Consider the following 19148-nt stretch of genomic DNA (forward strand, 5'->3'; position numbering starts at 1 on the left):
AAATAGGAACAAGTACAATGCAGAAAGTCAAGGAGTACATATACCTAGGGCAAATAATAAAACTGAGTAAAGAAAATCAAACAGCAGAGATAAAAAGTAGAATAAGACTCACATGGTTGTATACATATAATCAATGTGTTCTACCAGTACTTACATATGGAGCACAGACTCACAGACATAAACCTTCACAAAGGAAAACATGGAAAAGATAGCCAAAACTCAAAGGGCAATGGGAAGGCAGATGCTGGGTATCAACATAAGTGATAGAAAGAAAAATACATGGAATCAGAAATAACATTAAAGTGAAAGATGTAAACAAACATGCAGCTACTCTCAAATGGAAATTTGCAGGACACAACAGCAGACAAAGTGATGCCGACAAAGTGATGGAAGATGCAATGAAGCGATAGCGATAACTCACTGGAGACCTTGGGACAAAAGAGGAAGAGGCAGACCACCAATGAGATGGTCGGATGACGTAAAAATATACGCAGGGACCAGATGGGCAGGATTGGCACTGAACCGAGAAGAGTGGAAAAATAAGGGGGAGGCCTATGTTCAACTTTGGACAAATGAAGCGCAATAGATCGATAGATACATAGATAGATTAGTTGAGTACTAGTTCACTTTACATAAAAGATATACAACATACATATTTATTACGAATAATTGATTTTTTTTAATTAATACATATTAAGAAGTTTTCCATAAGAGATAAAAAATTCCCATTTGTAGATCTATAGTATATAATACTATGTGGAAAATTTTATATTTAATTAAAGAGATTGTTTGAATGTTATTATTAAATAAATCAAACAAATGAGATACTGATATGTGTTTAATTTAAAATTTCATATATAATTACAAAAAAAAAAAAGATATTGTAATAAAACATTATACAATAAATAGCTATTGACAATGTATTATCAACAATACTGATATTGTACATATTAAATACATTTGTCATAACATTAAAAAAATTGTACTAAGAAATACAAGGTGTGACTATCAAATATAGTCCAGAGACCGAAGTTTTTCACCTGGCAATTTTTACAGAATAGATCGATTTGCTTGAAAATTTGAGAGTAAGTAGTGGATAATCCAAGGATCAAAATCTATATGATGCCGAAAGGCGTTTTTACCATGGGGGTGGTTGCCACTCCATCTCGAGGGTGGAAATTTTTGTATTATATTTTGACCACAACAGTTGATAAAAACATTCATTCTAAGCAAAAAATGTTCTATACATTTTTTTGATAAAATTAATAGTTTTCAATTTATTCGCTATAGAAAGTGTTGGATTTATATCGAAAAAATCAATGTTTTTTAATATACTCATTTACGTTCACTCAATTTTTGGCGTAGAAAAAATTTTTTCAAACCAAATTCTTTAGAATTAAATAACCTACAATTTCATATTTAAAATTTTTTTTTGTATCTCTGAGGATAATCTTTCTATTCTGAAGAAAATGGCATTTTTTACCAAAATAGAAAAATTCCTTATTCGCTTTTAACTCCAGTTTTTTTAAACTAATCATTCTAAGCCAGTCAAACTTCTATAATCTATTAGTAATACATAAAAAAATAGAGAAGAATGAATAAGCAATGACTAAAATCACCGCGAATTTAGATTATTAAGCTTCCAATTGGATTTCTCCTTTTTTTTTTCAAAAAAATATATTGATTTTTTAACCGCAACTTTTTTATTTTTTATTCTAGAAAGTTTGATAAAAAAGAATTGTGTAGGTTTTTACAAGATCTATAAGCCTATTAATATTAAATCTTTTTAAAATCCTTAGTCGCAAAAAGAGGTGACTTTGAAAGGATTGGTAAAGGTTGTTTTTGCATGTTATTACAAGTTTTAATTGTCAATAGCTCACTCAATTTTTTGCAAACCAGGTTCTTGGAAATTAAATAAGCTACAATTTCATATTTAAACATTTTTTCGTATTGCTGACGCTAATCTTTCTATTCTGAAGAAAAAGCCATTTCTTTCCAAACTACAAAAATTCGTTATTAGTTTTTAACTCCATTTTTTTTTAAAACTAGTCACTCTAAGCCGGTCAAACTTCTAGAACCTATTAATAATGCATAAGTAACGAAAACGCAGGTAGGGGGGGGGTCAAAAATCTTCAAAAATTGCGTTACGCAATAGTTAAACGCCCATTAGAGTGCGTTACGTAGGGGGGAGGGGGCCCAAAAAATTTCAAAAATCGTGTTACGTAATACTTGAACGCTCCCAAATAAGGTCAATGACTAATTTTAATTAGGATGCTGATTAGGGGGTTGCATTCGATCACTTTTTCGCTGAAAAAAATAGGGACTGATATTCTTTTCATTATAAGTCTCTTAAGTTTTGAGCTAGATACTTTTTTTATTTCTGGAGATAGATATCTTTAACCCCTTGACTGCGGGAACCGCATATTTGCGTAATTTCAGTAGTGCACGAGATGTGCGGGAAACGCATATATATGCAACAGGGCTAACCGCTTCGCTGCGGTTAGCGATTATTTGCGTATAGACAAAATATAACGTAAATAAAATATAAAATATATTGTCATCAGATGGTTTCTGAATGAATGGGCGTGAACCGCCCACCTAAAGTGCCTCGAGCTGGATGAGGTTCCCGCAGTCAAAGGGTTAAATACTTTAAATTAGTTTGAACCAGTTATCCTCGAAAAATGCATAGTTTTCCTATCTTTTGACTTTGAAACTACAATATTTAGCATTTGACGAAGAAGAGCTAACATATAATAAAGTATAGCTCAATTACTATTGGTCTTAGACCAATTAAAAAAACGGTTCTGTTTATTTTTTCAAAAGGTACATTATTGTTAAGTAAAGTTGTTTTGATAAAACGAAAACTTTTGGAGTTATTAGCAGAAAACTTGTTAAAAACATTGATTTTTTCGATATAAAACTAACACTTTCGATAGCGAATAAATCAAAAACTATTAATTTTATCAAAAAAATGTATAGAACGTTTTTTGCTTAGAATGAATGTTTTTACTAACTTTTGTGGTCAAAATATAATAAAAATTTCCACCCCCGAGATGGGGTGGCAACCACCCCCATGGTAAAAGCGCCTTTCGGCATCATATAGATTTTGATCATTGGACTATCCACTCCTTATTCTAAAATGTTCAAGCAGATCGATCCATTCTGTAAAAATTGCGAGGTTTTGTACTATTTTAAGCTTCATTACTTGGACTAATAATAAAACTCGCATAGTAAAACATTTTATTCAGATTCATTGTATACTTACCTATTAGCATCTTCAATAATTTATATTCCTCTACCATATACTACTCCATGCGAATGTTGCATTGTTAAGCAGTGCTTGAAGTCTTCATTTGTTATCTCATCAGAATGTGTTTTGTCTTTCAGAGTTTATCTTCTTCTTCTCATTGTTCTTATGCCCTATAAGAGCGCCAGACTTGTCTTTCAGAGTTTATATGGATTCAAATATTGTTCTTTTTAATTCAGATTTCACCTTAGGAACGAAATAGAAGTTTGATGGCGATTAAGACAGATGATCCAACACTTGAATCCTATACTTGTCTACACTAGGTTCGCTTTCAAGATGCAGTAAAAATAAACAAACCAAGACACGTTAAATGCTACATAGGAGCACTCCCGAATCATAATTTACAATGTATATACATTGTAATCCCAAATCATGAGTTTCAAAGTTTATACATTGAAAATTATGATTCGGGAGTGCTCCTATGTAGCATTTAACGTGTCTTGGTTTGTTTATTTCTACTGCATCTTGAAAGCGAACCTAGTATAGAATCTAAGAAAGACAATCTTGAACTTGGTCAGATCAATCCAAATTACTGTGTTTTTTTATATTTCCATCCATTTTTTATGTGGAACAGTTACCCAGTAGGGATCATCTTCGATATCTCCTCGGCCATATTTTAAACACTTAAACCACTCAAAAACATGATACTCCAGTCAATGACAGCAAAAACAGGGTATTACCTCTGACTTCTATCCTACTGCATGGATTTTAATGAAATTTTGGGAATAGACTCTACATACTTATCTCCTAATTCAAAGTCTACCTTATGCTGATGTGTGCTTTTATCTTGGGGTGGTTCCTACCCCTTCTCAGGGGTGGAAAATTTTTTGGTCCAAATAACCACAGAAGTGGCTAGAGTACCTAATTCTAAGTAAAACCTGTTCTATATATTTTTTTGAAAACTCAATACTTTTCGAGTTATTTGTGGTTGAAAATTTGCCAGTCACCTTTTCAGACTTTTTTGTGAATACCTTAAAAATTATGCATTCAACAAAAAAAAAAAGAATGTGTGTGTACTTTGTACGCACGTAAGAAGTTATACTTCTATTATATGATTTAAACGAAATTAATATACTTTTTATTTATATTTCGTTTAAACATTAAACTAATTTATACTTACTACTTCTCAAACATTTTTATTAGAACAGTGCCAAAAATTAAAATAATAAAAGAATAAAACACACACAAATACATTAAACAAGCCACAAATGATGTCTGAACATTAATTGTCGAAAAAATTTTTAACTAAATACGTATTTTCTGAAAATACAATTATATAATAAATATACTTACAATCATAAAATGTATTAAAAAAAAAACAAAAAAGAAAGTTTCTATTGGGACTCGAACCAGCGCTGATAAGCGCGGTTGGTATTGGAATTATTTCGCCTTCAACGCTTAGCCACGGACACTATGTGTCATTATTTATTTATATATATTTACGAGCAAAGCTCATTGCAATAAAACATTACAGAAGATATGAAGAACTAACAAAATATTACAAATATACGTAAAATACAATAAGATACAATAAACACTACGACAATAAAGCAAGTCAAAAAGTAAAAATAACAGGTAAAGATATATAATCACAAGTTTAAAATATTCAAGAACATAAAACTAGAGGGTGCAATCCTTTAGCGTTTTTAAAAATCGCGAACTATCCGCAAAGAAATCCACACAATTGGAGCAAGCATTTGCCTGTCTAGAAACCCTCAAGATGAAAGAATTTGCAGTGAAGTTAGTTCTGCTGATGGGAGTATGAAACGTAGATCTTGAACGTGTGATTCTGGAGGGAATATGTAAACCTACTTCCTCCAGGAGCTCAGGGCAGTCGTGAATTGAATTTATAATATTATACAACATGTACATGTCCTTCTTTTTCCGTCTGCTTGATAAGGTGTCAATGTTAAGTTCTAGTTCAAGATCCATATAATTCCAGTCTCTACGGTTTGTTTTGAATGCGACGAACCTAAGGAATAGGTGCTGGATCCTTTCAATCTTACAGTTGTATGTCTCATAGGCGGGTGACCAGACGCAAGATGCATATTCCACGATTGGCCTCACCATTGCACAGTACAACAGTTTAAACGATCTCAACTGCTTAAAGTCTTGGGAGCATCTTTTAATAAAACCTAACAGTTGAAGCGATTTTGAGATGATATTGCTTATATGAATATTGAAAGATAGTCCAGAGTCAAGTGTAACTCCAAGATCTTTTATGGATGTGACTGTTGTGATATTTATATCACCTATTTTGTATGTGAAAGAGATAGGACTTTTCGAACGCGTGAATGAAATGTGAAAACATTTGCAGGAGTTGAGAACCATGTCATTGTTGCTGCACCATTCATTCAACCGATTCAAATCGGACTGAAGCCTTAAACAGTCGAGTGGATTCCTAATGTGGCAGTAAAACTTAACATCGTCAGCAAATAAAAGAAATTTCGCATATTGGAAACAGTCTTTTATATCGTTAATAAAAACATTAAACAACAAAGGTCCAAGATGAGATCCCTGCGGTACACCCGAAGGGACAACTATTTCGTAGGAAAAATAGCTGTAGAGCTTGACGATTTGTTTTCTGTCCAGAAGATATTCCCTAAGCCACAGCAGAAGTGAACCATGTATCCCTAATCGCTGCAATTTTTCTAATAGAATATTGTGATTAACTCTGTCGAAAGCCTTAGAGAAGTCGGTGTACAGGGCGTCCACCTGTAGTCCTTCGTCCAAGGCGTTCAGTAAGAAGTTAGTATATGTCAGCAAATTGAGTTCAGTTGACTTATGGCGCCTGAAACCAAACTGCTGTTCCAATAGAACACCGTTCAAGGAGGGTGTAAGGAAATCGCAGACAAGTGATTCGAATAGTTTAGGAATAGAGTTTAGGATACTAATAGGTCTATAGTTGGACACAAGACTTTTGTCACCTGTTTTGTGTAAGGGCAATAGGAAACTGGTCTTCCAAACATTTGGAAAGCTTCCACTAGCTAAAGACTTGTTAAAGATGAGAAATAATGGCCGAGCTAAATTAAATGCACAGTACTTGAGCAAGCTTGATGGGATGCCGAATGGGATATTTACGAAGATCGACTAACTAAACGGATTAAACTTGTGATATTTTGATACATATTTTGAAAATTGATCAAATTATTTTAATTTTGAATTGAAATGATTTAGAATTGAAAAAATACAACAAAACATAGAGTAAGAAAACAATATATTAGGTGAATATTGATAGAAATTTTGATGGTAATCAAATTATATAAATAAAAGTATTACATACTATGTATTTTGGCAGATCAAATAGGTAGGTTTATACCCATGATACATTAACAATTATTACGTACCTGTTGCTTTTAAAAACTATTTAAAAGTCACTACAATAATATAAACTTTTTTGTTTCTGTCCTCAGAACAATAAAACTAATATATTATACATTTGTTTACCTTTACCTTTACCTCCAAACCACAGCTGTCCTACAGCTGCCATATCGGATAATTTTTGACATGTCATTTGAACATCCAATCAGAACAAAGTTATAATGCGCATGCGCCGGGCTGATAGGTTTTAACATATAAAAATTCACCCTCTATCGCCGGTAAAGAAGTATAACTTCAAAAAACAATATAAAACATTTTATTCATTATTATTATTTATTTATTTATTTATTTACGGCATCCATTTACAAGTTTTACACACAACAAGACTTTTACAAGTTACACCTCAACAATAATAAATTATTAAAATAATAAACACATCAGAATAATACAAACAAACATATTGTAAGAACAATACAGAACTACAACAAACTTATTGTAAGATACCCCTTAGTTGTTTTTTGAACAAACCAATTTTGGAGTCAAAAATATCCATTTGTCTTGTCAGGCTATTAGTACTCCGAACCAATCGTGTAGTCGGTTCATTTATACCAAAATTAGTGTGGTGAAATGGCACTGAAAAGATTTCTGATTGTCTGTTGCTTCTACTAGGAACTTTAAGACTAAAAAGTGATATCAATTGAGGACAATCTATGAAAGTCTTAATAACTTTGTGTAGGAAGCATAAATCTAACAATGTCCTCCTTGACTCAAGTGTTGGTAAATTTAGACTATCTCTTACCCACTGATAGTCATATTCCTCTCTCCTGTATCCACTCTTATAAGCTGCTACGATGTTCATTGTTAGACCGTATTGTTGGAAAAAAAAACCGTCCGTGGTATTATAGTTCTACCAAAACTAAAACTGTGGACAAACCAATTGTAGAGTAATCCTATCAAAAATATTATTGTCAACACAAAAATGTTAATAATCAATAAAATGATGATATTAAAGTTCTATATTTAAAAATAAAAAAAATGGCCTGATTTTCATAGCAAAGTCCCGGATTTCAGGAATTTTTTTTCTGCCTTGTCCCGAATTCGACTGAATTGGAGTTGGTCACACTAGGTATACTGCTACCAATATCTTTTGTAGTGCTTGAAAAGTGCCTGAAAACAGTTTTTGCTTAGAATTAAGTGAATACAGTGAAAATATAAATTGATGCAGAAGAATGGAATTCAGAGTCAAATACCCTCACTGACTGCATTATTACAATGTATTGTTTTCCACCTTTTGTGTTATTTTCATACATACCTGTTTTTCAATTGTATTATTTTATTTGGCTCCTATTAATATTATCTTTAATGTTTCAACACTTAAAATAACATGTTTTCAAAGTTGCGATTTATAGTTCAATATATTTTTTATTCAGAACAATGACCTAAAACTGTTTTTACGCGAAAATAGATGTCAGAATTTTAATAAAAAAACTTAAAAATCGTGACATAAATACCTGTTGAGGGTGGTCTGGGACAATAAGGTACAGTTATTGGAGATGCTGGCGTGTGATAAAAATCTCCACTTTTCTCTTCCTCGATTTCTATATCCGGAAAAACCTCCGAAAAATCGGCATGCGTTTCCTCTAGATCACTAAAAATAGATTTAACTTGAACTCAATTGTAAACAGAGAAATTCCGAGTAAGTTATAAATACAACAATTGAATTTGATTTAGACCAAACTTCTATATTTGTAAATTTGTTAACGAATAGGGCTTTATAATTTAAATTTACAAAAAACAATATTGTGCCTTTGAGGCTTACCTATCAGAACTCGCCGACGAAGGTGGATCAATAATATTAATTTTAGCAGCCATTTCAATTATTTTTTAAAAGATAAACGGAAAAAAAGCTACTGTGTGATGTGATTCAGATGGTTTTAAAAATGTTTATTATAAAACTTCACTTTCAAGTTTCAAGCACGTCTATTAAAATTTTAGGTTATGTTTTACATCATTTGGTGTGTCACTTGTCAAAATTTTCAAAAAATAGGCAATTTGAACTTGTCACGTAACACAAGGCTAGAATTTTCTGTTCTGTGACCAGAACATCGAAATTTAACAAGAGTGAATAGAAGTCCTAGAAAAATATCTGTGTGCATATCAGTGTGCATATCTGTGTGCATATTCTACTTATATATACCTTATCTCTGGTGCATATTTTATTATGCACATACATTTTCTTGGTTTTTTGAATACTTTTCCAAGAAAAATACCTCTTAAATAAAGGGCTGTTTCTACAGTAAAAGCTAGTTTCTAAAAACACTAATTTGATTTTGGATAACAATTTTTTACAATGTAAATACTATGTTACTATTAATTAAAAGCGTCAAAGAATAAACTTAATTTCTTACTGATTTAATATTACATATTTTAGCTAACATTTTTATTAATAATGTTAATAAATCAATTCACTATAAAATACAATCTGATAAAAGTGATAAAAAAGAGAAGTATCTAAATTTCAAAGTCCTTAAAACAATTCTTTCATGAGTTTAATTTTGATTGCCTACCTTTTCTTTTAAAAAGTTTTTGTTATATCACATCTACAATGAATGCATTTTGTGTGTTTTGCATAATGTGTGCATTATCTAAGTAAAATAAATAATATTTTTATTAATTTAATCAAATATATCCCTTTAAAATTGTATTCTTCCCGCTATATGCCCACTTATATATAATCTATAAATCGGCCCTCTACTTGACAGCTTTACAGCGTTGCCACATCTAACACGTCGGCCTGTTGGTTGGCAAGACCACCATGGCTTGAAATTTCGAAATAAGAATCACAAAAACACTAATGACACTCACAAAAACACTAATTACCATAACAAGATAATTATTTAAAAATTATTACAAACCACAGCTGATGCTCGTACAACATGTCCGACGTGTCCGACCTACGACTTAAATATTTTGTGTTGGTATTGTGTGACATCACGCGGATGAGGTGCATCGGCCCTACCAACCATATATTCATCGGCCCTCTATTTGACAGCTTGTCAATGTTGCCAATAATTTCAAAATATTTGACTTGCCTTATTTCATCTTTGTTGTGATCTTTGTTTTGATTTATTTTATGACAGTTGATGCAGTTGATTGTTGATGACGGTTTTATTTTTTAGAAAAATCTTAAATCATCGTTTTAAAATTGTTATAAATTAAGTAATTATACTGTAGATATAGCTAGTTAGTGTTTGAACATTAATTTAGTAGTTAATTTAAAAGTTAAAACGGGATAATACGTTAGTAGTGAATTAGAAATACTAAGGACTTTTCTGTAAGTTTTGCCTTTATATAATCATAGTAGCAGTAGTATAGTAGAGTAGAGGCTGGCTTAGGAGATGGACACTAACTCTCCCGGCCCCCCTGACAAAGGGGGCGGGATCTATGCTTTGCTTTCGTTGAACTCGCAAAATTTTTTAAATTCCATACACATGCTAGCCCTGAGACATAAAAATAACATTAATTTAATAGAAAAAGAACTCTGTGCTTTAAAAAATAAATTCCAAAACGATCAGATCATGTTAACAGAAGTTAATAACTTATCATCTAGGATTGAAAATATTAGTAGAAGAAAAGTTGAATACAAGGACACTGACTTCGGCCCATTCCTTATTATGATAGAGAGTGACAAGGGAAAAGCAGGAAATATCCATCCTATGGATATTGGGAAAGTATTTCATACAATGGGTACGACTGGAATTAAAGAAATTAGTAGAAAAGGCATGAATAGAATTGGAGTAATTTTTAACACCTCCAAACAGGCAAATATGGTACTAAATAGTACAGAAATCCTTGAGAAAGGATTTCTTGCTTATATACCTCAAAAAATGCTAACATCAAGGGGTATTATTAGAGATGTAAGTATAAATATTTCAATGGAAAACATAGTTAACGACAGTAAATTACAAAAAAACGTGAAAATTATATCGGCCAGAAGACTTAACAGAAGAGTTTTAGATAGCAGTGGGACCGTTACATACATTCCAACAGGAACTGTACAACTACTCTTTGACGTAAGAACTCCCCCTAAAGAAATAATCATATATTCAAACTTGGTAACAGTAGATCCATACATCCCTCCTGTACAGCAATGCTTCAAATGCCTAAGATTTGGGCACTCACAAAGACAGTGCAGGGGAAAAGCAAGATGCCCGAAATGTTCCGATGAACATACAGTACAAAGCTGCACAGTTTCTGTACCAAAATGCCTATACTGCGATCTTGATCACCTTGCCACAAATAAAATTTGCAAAGAATTCGAAAGACAGAAAAAGATAAATGAAGTAATGGTCTTCCAAGATCTCACCTTTTTTGAAGCTGCCAAGCTGTTTCCCCCAATTAAGGAAAAGCCAGAGAATTCGAGAATGTTTCAGAGGAGAAGTAGGGATTTTCCTTCTTTACTATCCAGCTCACCCAGAGCATTTACTCAAGCACTTCAAAAATCCCCATCCTCCACTCCCCATTTCCAGAGTCAAAGTCATGTGGTCCCAGTTAAAAGGAAAAATAAAGTAATTCTTAAAGACATTAGTTATGACAAAGAGGCGCATAAAGCTCTATTAAATGAGGATCTAAGCAGAAATTTACCTAGATTACCGATTTTAAACAAATTAAATGATTCACAAAAGTATACGGGATCACAAGGCCCAAGTTTTGCACTCTCATTAACAAGCAATCGTGTACATTCTCAGGATAGTGTATTTTCAAAAAACGTTGATTTAACCTCTGATAATAATATGGATTTTGCAGGTTTTGATGAGTCACATAATACATCTAATTTTAGTAAAAGTAGTGTTGACTGAATTTTCATTTATTTCTTACAGATAATATAATATATTATTTTTTATATTAAAAATAAAAAAAAAATAATAATAGTAACAAATTATATATATATATATATATATATATATATATATATATATATATAGTTATGATATTTAATATTTTGCATTGGAATATTAATGGTTTCTTTAACAATAAGCAAGATCTAATGGTGTTTCTTAACGAATACGATGTTAATATCATTCTTCTAAATGAAACACATCTGAAATTTTCACAGCACTTGCATATTCCCAATTTTTACTGCTATAGGGATGATAGGATTGATGGATGGGGTGGAATAGCTGTACTTATTCATCAGTCTCTGGCAGCTGATAGGATAGACATTTCACATATTCACTTGCCTGAAAAATGGCAGGCTATCATTATCAAATTTGAAAAAATTTTTATTATAGGATCGTATAAGACACCAGATGTTCGTTTTCGTAAGGAGATCTTTAGAGAATTGGTTCAAATGTGTGATAAACCGTTTTTCTTCATAGGTGACTTGAATTGCCAACATTCTTTATGGGGTTCATCATCTAACAATCCGAACGGCAATCGTCTTGCAGATCTTTTGGAGGAGGATAACTTGTGTTTTCTCAATACGGGTGAGGCGACAAGAATCTCACCGCCTGACTCAAACAGTGTCCCTGACGTAGCTATAGCATCTGCAGGTTTGGCTGTGGACTGCCTCTGGGAAGTTTTTCCAGAGATAGGAGCAAGTGATCACTTTCCTTTTGTAGTGTGTTACGGGCAGGATAGAAATAGTCCCCAAGGAAATGACCCTCTTCAAGATCGCAGTATCTTTAATGTGAAAAAAGCCAATTGGGAACAATTCAACCAATATATTGAGTCTAACATTAACAACATCCCTAATGAGTCTTACACAGATTTTCAAAACCTAATATTAGACGCAGCAAACAGGTTCATCCCTAAGAAAAAGCGTGTTAGATTCCATAAACCACAATTACCTTGGTGGGATGAAGAGTGTTCAGTTTTAATTAAATCAAAGAGGGAGGCAGTCAAGAAGTTCAAACAGGTACCTTCTTTAGAAAACTTCATTAATTTTAAAAAAATTAGGGCACATTGTAAAAAAGAACTTAAATCCAAAAAGAAAAAATCATTTGTTGTGTTTTGTTCCACAATTTCACCTGATACTCCAATATCAGTAATGTGGAGAAAAGTGAGAAGTTTCCATAAGGCTTTCACTAAAGCCTCAGTTAGAACTCCTAGTAATTCATCGTTAGGGGAGGAAATGCTTTGTTCATTGACTCCACCTGTATTTGAGGACATTGCGTCTCACCCAGTGAAATCTAATACTATCGAGTGTGAACTCTTCACTTTAAACGAACTTTCATTGGTTTTGGTTGAACGAAAGGATACTGTGCCGGGCCAGGATGGTATAACATTTTCTATGTTGCAACATCTTCCAGAGTCAGCAATCAAGTTCCTGTTAAATTTTTCAATTTATGTTTAAAGGAGGGAATGCATATTCCCACTCAATGGAAATCACAAACAGTGTGTTTAATTCCCAAACCCAATAAAAATATAAATTGTCTTTCGGGCTGGAGACCAATCGTTTTATCATCGTGTGTTAGTAAACTTTTAGAGAACATGATAAAAATAAGGTTAGATTGGTATGTAGAACATTTTATGATCCTATCGCCTTTCCAGACTGGCTTTCGTAAAGGTAGAGGGGTGTCTGAAAACATAATTCATCTGGTCAATGAAATCTCAATGAATATCTCAAAAAGGAAACCAGCAGCTGCTGTTATGTTAGACATTTCTTCTGCATATGATAAAGTGTCAATCATCCAATTATTGGACGCTTTGGGAGATCTCAATTTGCCATGGTTACTTATTGAATTGGTTAAACATTTATTGACTAATCGTTTGGTGTCTGTTCGTGATCCTATTTCCTTAAATCTGCTAGGACCAAGAACTACCAATGTGGGCCTTCCTCAGGGTTCCCCTTTGAGTCCAGTACTATTTAATATTGTCATCAATATAATTTCATTTTGTGTGCCAGAGGATGTTCTAATTACTCAGTATGCAGACGATGTTGCCATCTATTGCTCCGGCAACAGCTGGGTGGATGTTGTGGAAAAATTGAATGGTACAGTAGAAAGTATTTCTAATAAACTTCATGATATGGGAATGTGTCTGTCATCTAGCAAGAGTCAAGCAATTTTTTTTGATAGAAATAGGAATAATATTCCGAATTTACTAATATCAGTGAATAACACACGTTTAGATTGGAAACAAGAAGTTTCTCATTTGGGAGTTATTATAGATAGTTCCCTTTCTTGGAGAAGTCAAATTGAAAAGATGGCATTGAGGGCTTCCAGTGGAGTCAATATTATTCGTTGTTTGTGTCGAACTTGGTGGGGAGCACATCCTGCAACTTTACTCACTCTATATAAGGCATACATTAGATCACATCTTGACTATGGATCCATTTTTCTGGGAGGTTGTGCACGTTCTCTACTTGCAAAATTGGATAAGGTTCAGTATAGAGCTCTTAGAGTGGTGGGGGGATTTATGAGGTCTTCTCCAGTTCATATAATTTTGTCAGAGTGTGGAGAAACACCGTTAGATCTCAGAAGAATATGGCTAGCATCTACATTCATTTTAAAAGTAGTAGCCTATGACAACCCAATATATGCCTCAATTGAGCAATTTCACAATGTCTTTCTGGGTTACTTTAGTTTTTGGAGAAGAAAATATTTCCCACCAATACTGGCTGCTTTCCAGAATACTTTACATGAAATTCATGAGGTAGCACATAGCTCCTTATTTCCTTGTCACTCCTTTCCACTTAATATTCAGATTTCTCCTATGGCTTATGAAACTGTCAATATGGGCAAAGAAGCAAATAACCAAACCAAGTTTATGGAATGGTACCTCAATAACTGGTCAGAATATAAACTTATTTTCACAGATGGATCCAAAGATAAACAAGGTAATGTAGGTATTGGGATATACCTTAACGAGAGAACACAGTTAACAGCAAGATTACCCTCCGCTAATTCAATTTGCTCAGCAGAAGTATTTGCCATTAAAAAAGCATTAGAGTTAATGCAACAGAATAATTTTACAAAGTGCCTCATCTGTAGTGATTCTAAGAGTGCTCTAGAAAAAATCACAAGATCAAGCTACAAGGCGGCAATAGACTCACAAACTCTCCAACTAAAACAAAAACTATGTGAATTTGATGAACAACATAGAGAAATTAAATTTGCATGGATTCCAAGTCACACTGGAATTATTGGGAATGATAGAGCTGACCATCTTGCGAATCTTGGAAGAAAGCTGCCCATTAGTGAAGAACCAAAGGCCTCCTTTAAAGATTTTCAAATTAAATATAAAGAAAACCTATGGATCGGTTGGGAAAATCGATTCCAACAAATAGGACAGGCAAAAGGAATTACTTATTGCTCACAAGTTACAGTTCCATATAAAAAGGCATGGTTTACAAAATTTCCCAACCTGGGGAGAGGTATAATCACACAAATGTGTCGTATGAGAAGTGGACATTGTAGTGTTCCTGTACATTTATTTAGATTGAAGGTAGTGAATTCAAACCAGTGTTTATGTGGCAGTGTAGGAACTTTACAACATGTTTTATTGGAATGTACTAGGTTCCAAAGAGAGTCCCAGTTGCTTAGAAGGGAACTAGAAGGTGATCCGACATTAACTGATGTGTTGTTTAAAAATTTAAACTCAAAGACATTAATCGCAGTGCAAAAGTTTTTAACATCAACAATGACTCGTGTGTAGCTTGCTTAAAAACTTTATGACTTTATGCTTGCTTGCAATGTATGTGCTTTGTGCTTAGTGCGGTTTTGCGTGGTAGTACTAGAACTAGACCATTAATAGTAGAACTTTAGTTATGGAACTTATAAACAATTACAAAGTTTTTTTTTTATCTCTTAGGGCCGGTACTTTATGTCCCGGTTAAACCTCGGTTAGCTAACCGGGGTTTAATCGGGACAGAAAAGTACCCCATAGGGCCTCTTGCGTTGTAATAAAAGCAATTATAATTATTATTATAATTATTTATGAATATAATAATAAGTATAATTGCGTTTATGTCTATGTTTTGCATATATTTCTGTCCCGATTAAACCTCGGTTAACTAACCGGCTGTTAACGGAGACATAAAGTACCGGCCCTTAATATTTCAGATTCAGGAGCTATGAGCTTAAGCCCAGATGTACCTCAGGTACGGCTCTTGAATATTCAAGTCTATATTCACGGATCCTGGCCGGATAGCCCTGGCAGCTAAGGCCATTCAAATGAAGAGAAGAAGAAGAAGATCTTTGTTTTGACATTTATGAAAAGAAGCAAGAAGCTAACCTTATTACTTTTTTACATTATCGATATCAATAATATTCATAAATATTCCAGAAAATAAAGCATCTATCCTATAAATTAAGAATGGTATATGAAGAAATTAAATACAATTTACGTTTAGTGTCAGATGATAAGTTAGTGAGAACAGTTACAATTGGAATTACATTATCAGTTCTATTATTTGGAATCTTTTTTCGGTAAGAACGTTTTAATATGCGAAGGGTTTAAGGAATTTCATATACATAAATTTCAGGCCGCTCGGAGCATTGGTTATCTACGTATCGTATCTTTTTGGTTTCACTGTAGCTTGGTTCCTGGTGAAATACAAAACCAAAACAACAATATATTTGCAAAGATTGATAAACTTTTATAGAGGCCACATTAGTGTTAAGAAGACATTGAAACCGTCTTGTAGCATTTGTGATGATTTATCTTGCAGAAGACATCAACAAACTAGAAGTATCACCCCTTGGAAGCACATATACATAACAGCTGAGTTGAACAATCGGATAGAGCATGTAAGGACAAATTTAATAAATATATATTCTTTATAGACAAACTAGTGGGTCTGTTAATCTCTATACCAGTTGTATGTTGTGTTGATCAATTGTTAATTTTCTTTGACAAATATAACGATGGTTAAGAGCGCAGATATAGTATGTCCAAATATCTTAATTGTTGAGGAGAACGTTTTGAAGTTTTCGCGTTACTTTTTGTTTGATACTGCTGATATACTGATATATCATAATGTTTGGGTAATAAGTTCGGGTATCATTATTAGCTTAATGTAGATATTTTTTAAAATATCATGTATTATGGGGCTAAAAAAAATTTTTTTTTTGAAAATGTGTATGGACATACAACATAAGGGTTGTTTCCGCATATTACTGCATGTCCGGTCAAATAATATTTACAGCCATGATAAGTTTGATCAGGTGAGCACTAATATTGTATGTCCCAAAACATACTATGTTTGTGCACTTCCAAACGGACATAAAATATCTGTGCAAGTCGGTTTTTAGTACAAATGGGAAATACTATATTTTGGCAAGGCTGTTTAACCCATTTACAATCATTCTGGACTTACAATAATTATGCAGAACATTCATATGACCCTACTGAATATTTTTATAATGTTATCTTAAAATCAGCAAAAAGTGGACATACTATATCTGTGCTCTTAACCATCGATAATTATTAGTTTATCTCTTTTCATTCATTCCCTATGGATTATAGCTAACACCATGGCATTCAAAATCGTAATCTTGGGTTAGATTGATTATTCCTCTATGACTCTATGTCATTTATATCTTGCTGTGTGTCTTTGCTGCTGTCACAACTCTTCTATTTCTTCCCGTGCTTGCACTGAACTTTCCAGTCTTTAACATTCATTGTTCTGATATCTTCTACATTATCCAGCCATCTTCTAGGCCTTCCTTTATACTTGGTCCATAGTAATATCTAGTTAGTTATCCTTATCAGCATATCTGAATGTGGGCGTCTCTGTATATGTCCTATCGATTCTAAGCAAAGAGATTTTATGTATCTGAATATATTTTCTCCCTTTTATTCTTCTTCAATTTCGGCATTTGTTTTCATTATTATTTCACCTTCTTTTGCTTCATTGTGGCCCAGAATTGTTCTAATGATTTTTCTTTCAAATTTCAGAAGACTATCTTCCTCTTTCTTGTTAATAGGTGTTGTTTCCATCCCATATGTAACAAAAGGTCTTATAAAGGTTCATTTTTGTTCTGTTACTTAGAGTCTTCCTTTGCAGCAGATTTTTATTTATTCCAAATGTATGTTGTCTTTCAGAATTCTTTCCACTGTTCCCTCTCTTTTGGTTTTCTCTGTTGTTACTCTCAATTAGCTAAAGGTGGATACAGTTTCAAATTTATGATTCTGTGTTATAGTCGGTTCGCTAAACTCAGACACAACTGGCTAGTGATTTTAGTAGGTAATTTTTGTGTTTTTGGTCAATTTTGCCAAAATTGGCAAAATTACGAACTATTTAGTAATTATTAACTATTTAGTAATTGTTCTTTTTGCCAAATTGGCAAATTACTTACGAAAATCTCCTGCCAGTTGTGTCTGAGTTTAGCGAACTGACTATATTAGTTATTTTCTGGGTTGTTATGTTGTCCTTCCCTATTGTCATGTATTTTGTTTTGGGCTGGTTTATTTCTAGCCCTATTCTCTTTGCTTCCTTATCTAATTTCTCTTATTAAGTGTCATCTCCGTCTTTGCTATGACCACTAGAGATCATCTGCATATGCTATTACTTACTTTAAGTTGATCTTACAATATTTTTTTTGTTTGCTTATCTCTTTTACTAGTCTTAAATTTCATATAAGTCTTTGCAAGAAACATGTAAAAGCCAAGAATATATAACTCATTCGCACTTTATTAAAAAACTAGTACACGAGAATATAAAGAGGAAGAAAAGATATTTTTAGTTTTATAAGAGTGAAAATTTATTTTTCAGTTGTTTAGCAAACAAACATTTGTTTATTATAACCCTTAGATAATTAATTGTTCAGAACGAACATTTTCAGACTTATCAGTCCATCTTCAGTGAACCTGAGATAGTAAACTATACACTTAATTTCATCAAATGTTTTATTTTTGTTTTTAGTTTTATGAAAGAATAATCAGCACATTTATCTCCAGCTGGTATGACCATTTCACTGACGATAAAGACTTTGTTAATGAATTAAGATACTGCTTTAGATTTTCTACTGCAACAGTAGTAAACAGGTTATTGGAGTTGGACATTGGTGATATTGTAGCAAATAAACTTGTTCCGTGTGGAGTAAGACATATTGATGACTATCTCTACATTCAACAAATAGCCAAGCTGAAAAATGTTAGATTCAATGAAGTAGTTATTGAATATCTGGGGAAAAGATTACATGCAGCTGCTACAAATAGAAAGAATGAGCTGGGGTACTTGAGACATTTAGTGTCGTCACTATTAAATCACGTTTTACCGGGAAACTACTTAAAATGCAGGTAAAATCCTTATTAAATATATTTTATAATTGTTTAAATTTATATTCATTCTATTAACTCTCGTTTAAATATGTAAAGTTATCTCTAAAATCTATTTATTAGTATTTTCCTAAGAGTAATGGGTAAATACTTTTCTACTATTCTGGTAGAAGAAAGATCTACCTCAGATGTTAGGAAGAGACGAAAGATAGGAAAAATCTGTCAGATACAGAAAGTGCAAATCTTGACTCATCAGTAAAAATAATATTAGTCCAGTCTTTAATATCCCAATCAC

General features: G+C 32.8%; 2 protein-coding genes across 3 annotated transcripts in view; one reads left to right on the forward strand and one right to left on the reverse strand.

The window, feature by feature from the left end:
• The window catches only part of LOC114335670 (uridine-cytidine kinase-like 1), a 65748-nt gene extending 57090 nt beyond the window's left edge, over window positions 1–8658 (reverse strand). The window contains exons 1-2 of the mRNA XM_050643280.1: window positions 8448–8658; window positions 8140–8276 (exon numbers count right to left, since the gene is read on the reverse strand). Coding sequence (XP_050499237.1) covers window positions 8140–8276; window positions 8448–8500 — 190 coding nt within the window. The 5' untranslated portion in view covers window positions 8501–8658. The remainder of the gene's footprint in view (window positions 1–8139; window positions 8277–8447) is intronic.
• A 1209-nt stretch (window positions 8659–9867) lies between these two features.
• Window positions 9868–19148, forward strand: part of LOC114335669 (sorting nexin-14) — a 28170-nt gene continuing 18889 nt past the window's right edge. For both annotated transcript variants that reach the window (XM_028285944.2, XM_028285946.2), the window contains exons 1-4: window positions 9868–9962; window positions 15694–16059; window positions 16116–16380; window positions 18498–18874. In XM_028285944.2, the coding sequence (XP_028141745.1) occupies window positions 15947–16059; window positions 16116–16380; window positions 18498–18874 (755 nt within the window). In that variant the 5' untranslated portion in view covers window positions 9868–9962; window positions 15694–15946. The remainder of the gene's footprint in view (window positions 9963–15693; window positions 16060–16115; window positions 16381–18497; window positions 18875–19148) is intronic.

Source organism: Diabrotica virgifera, chromosome 2 (genome assembly GCF_917563875.1).
Source record: "Diabrotica virgifera virgifera chromosome 2, PGI_DIABVI_V3a".
Classification (NCBI taxonomy): Eukaryota; Metazoa; Arthropoda; class Insecta; order Coleoptera; family Chrysomelidae; genus Diabrotica; species Diabrotica virgifera.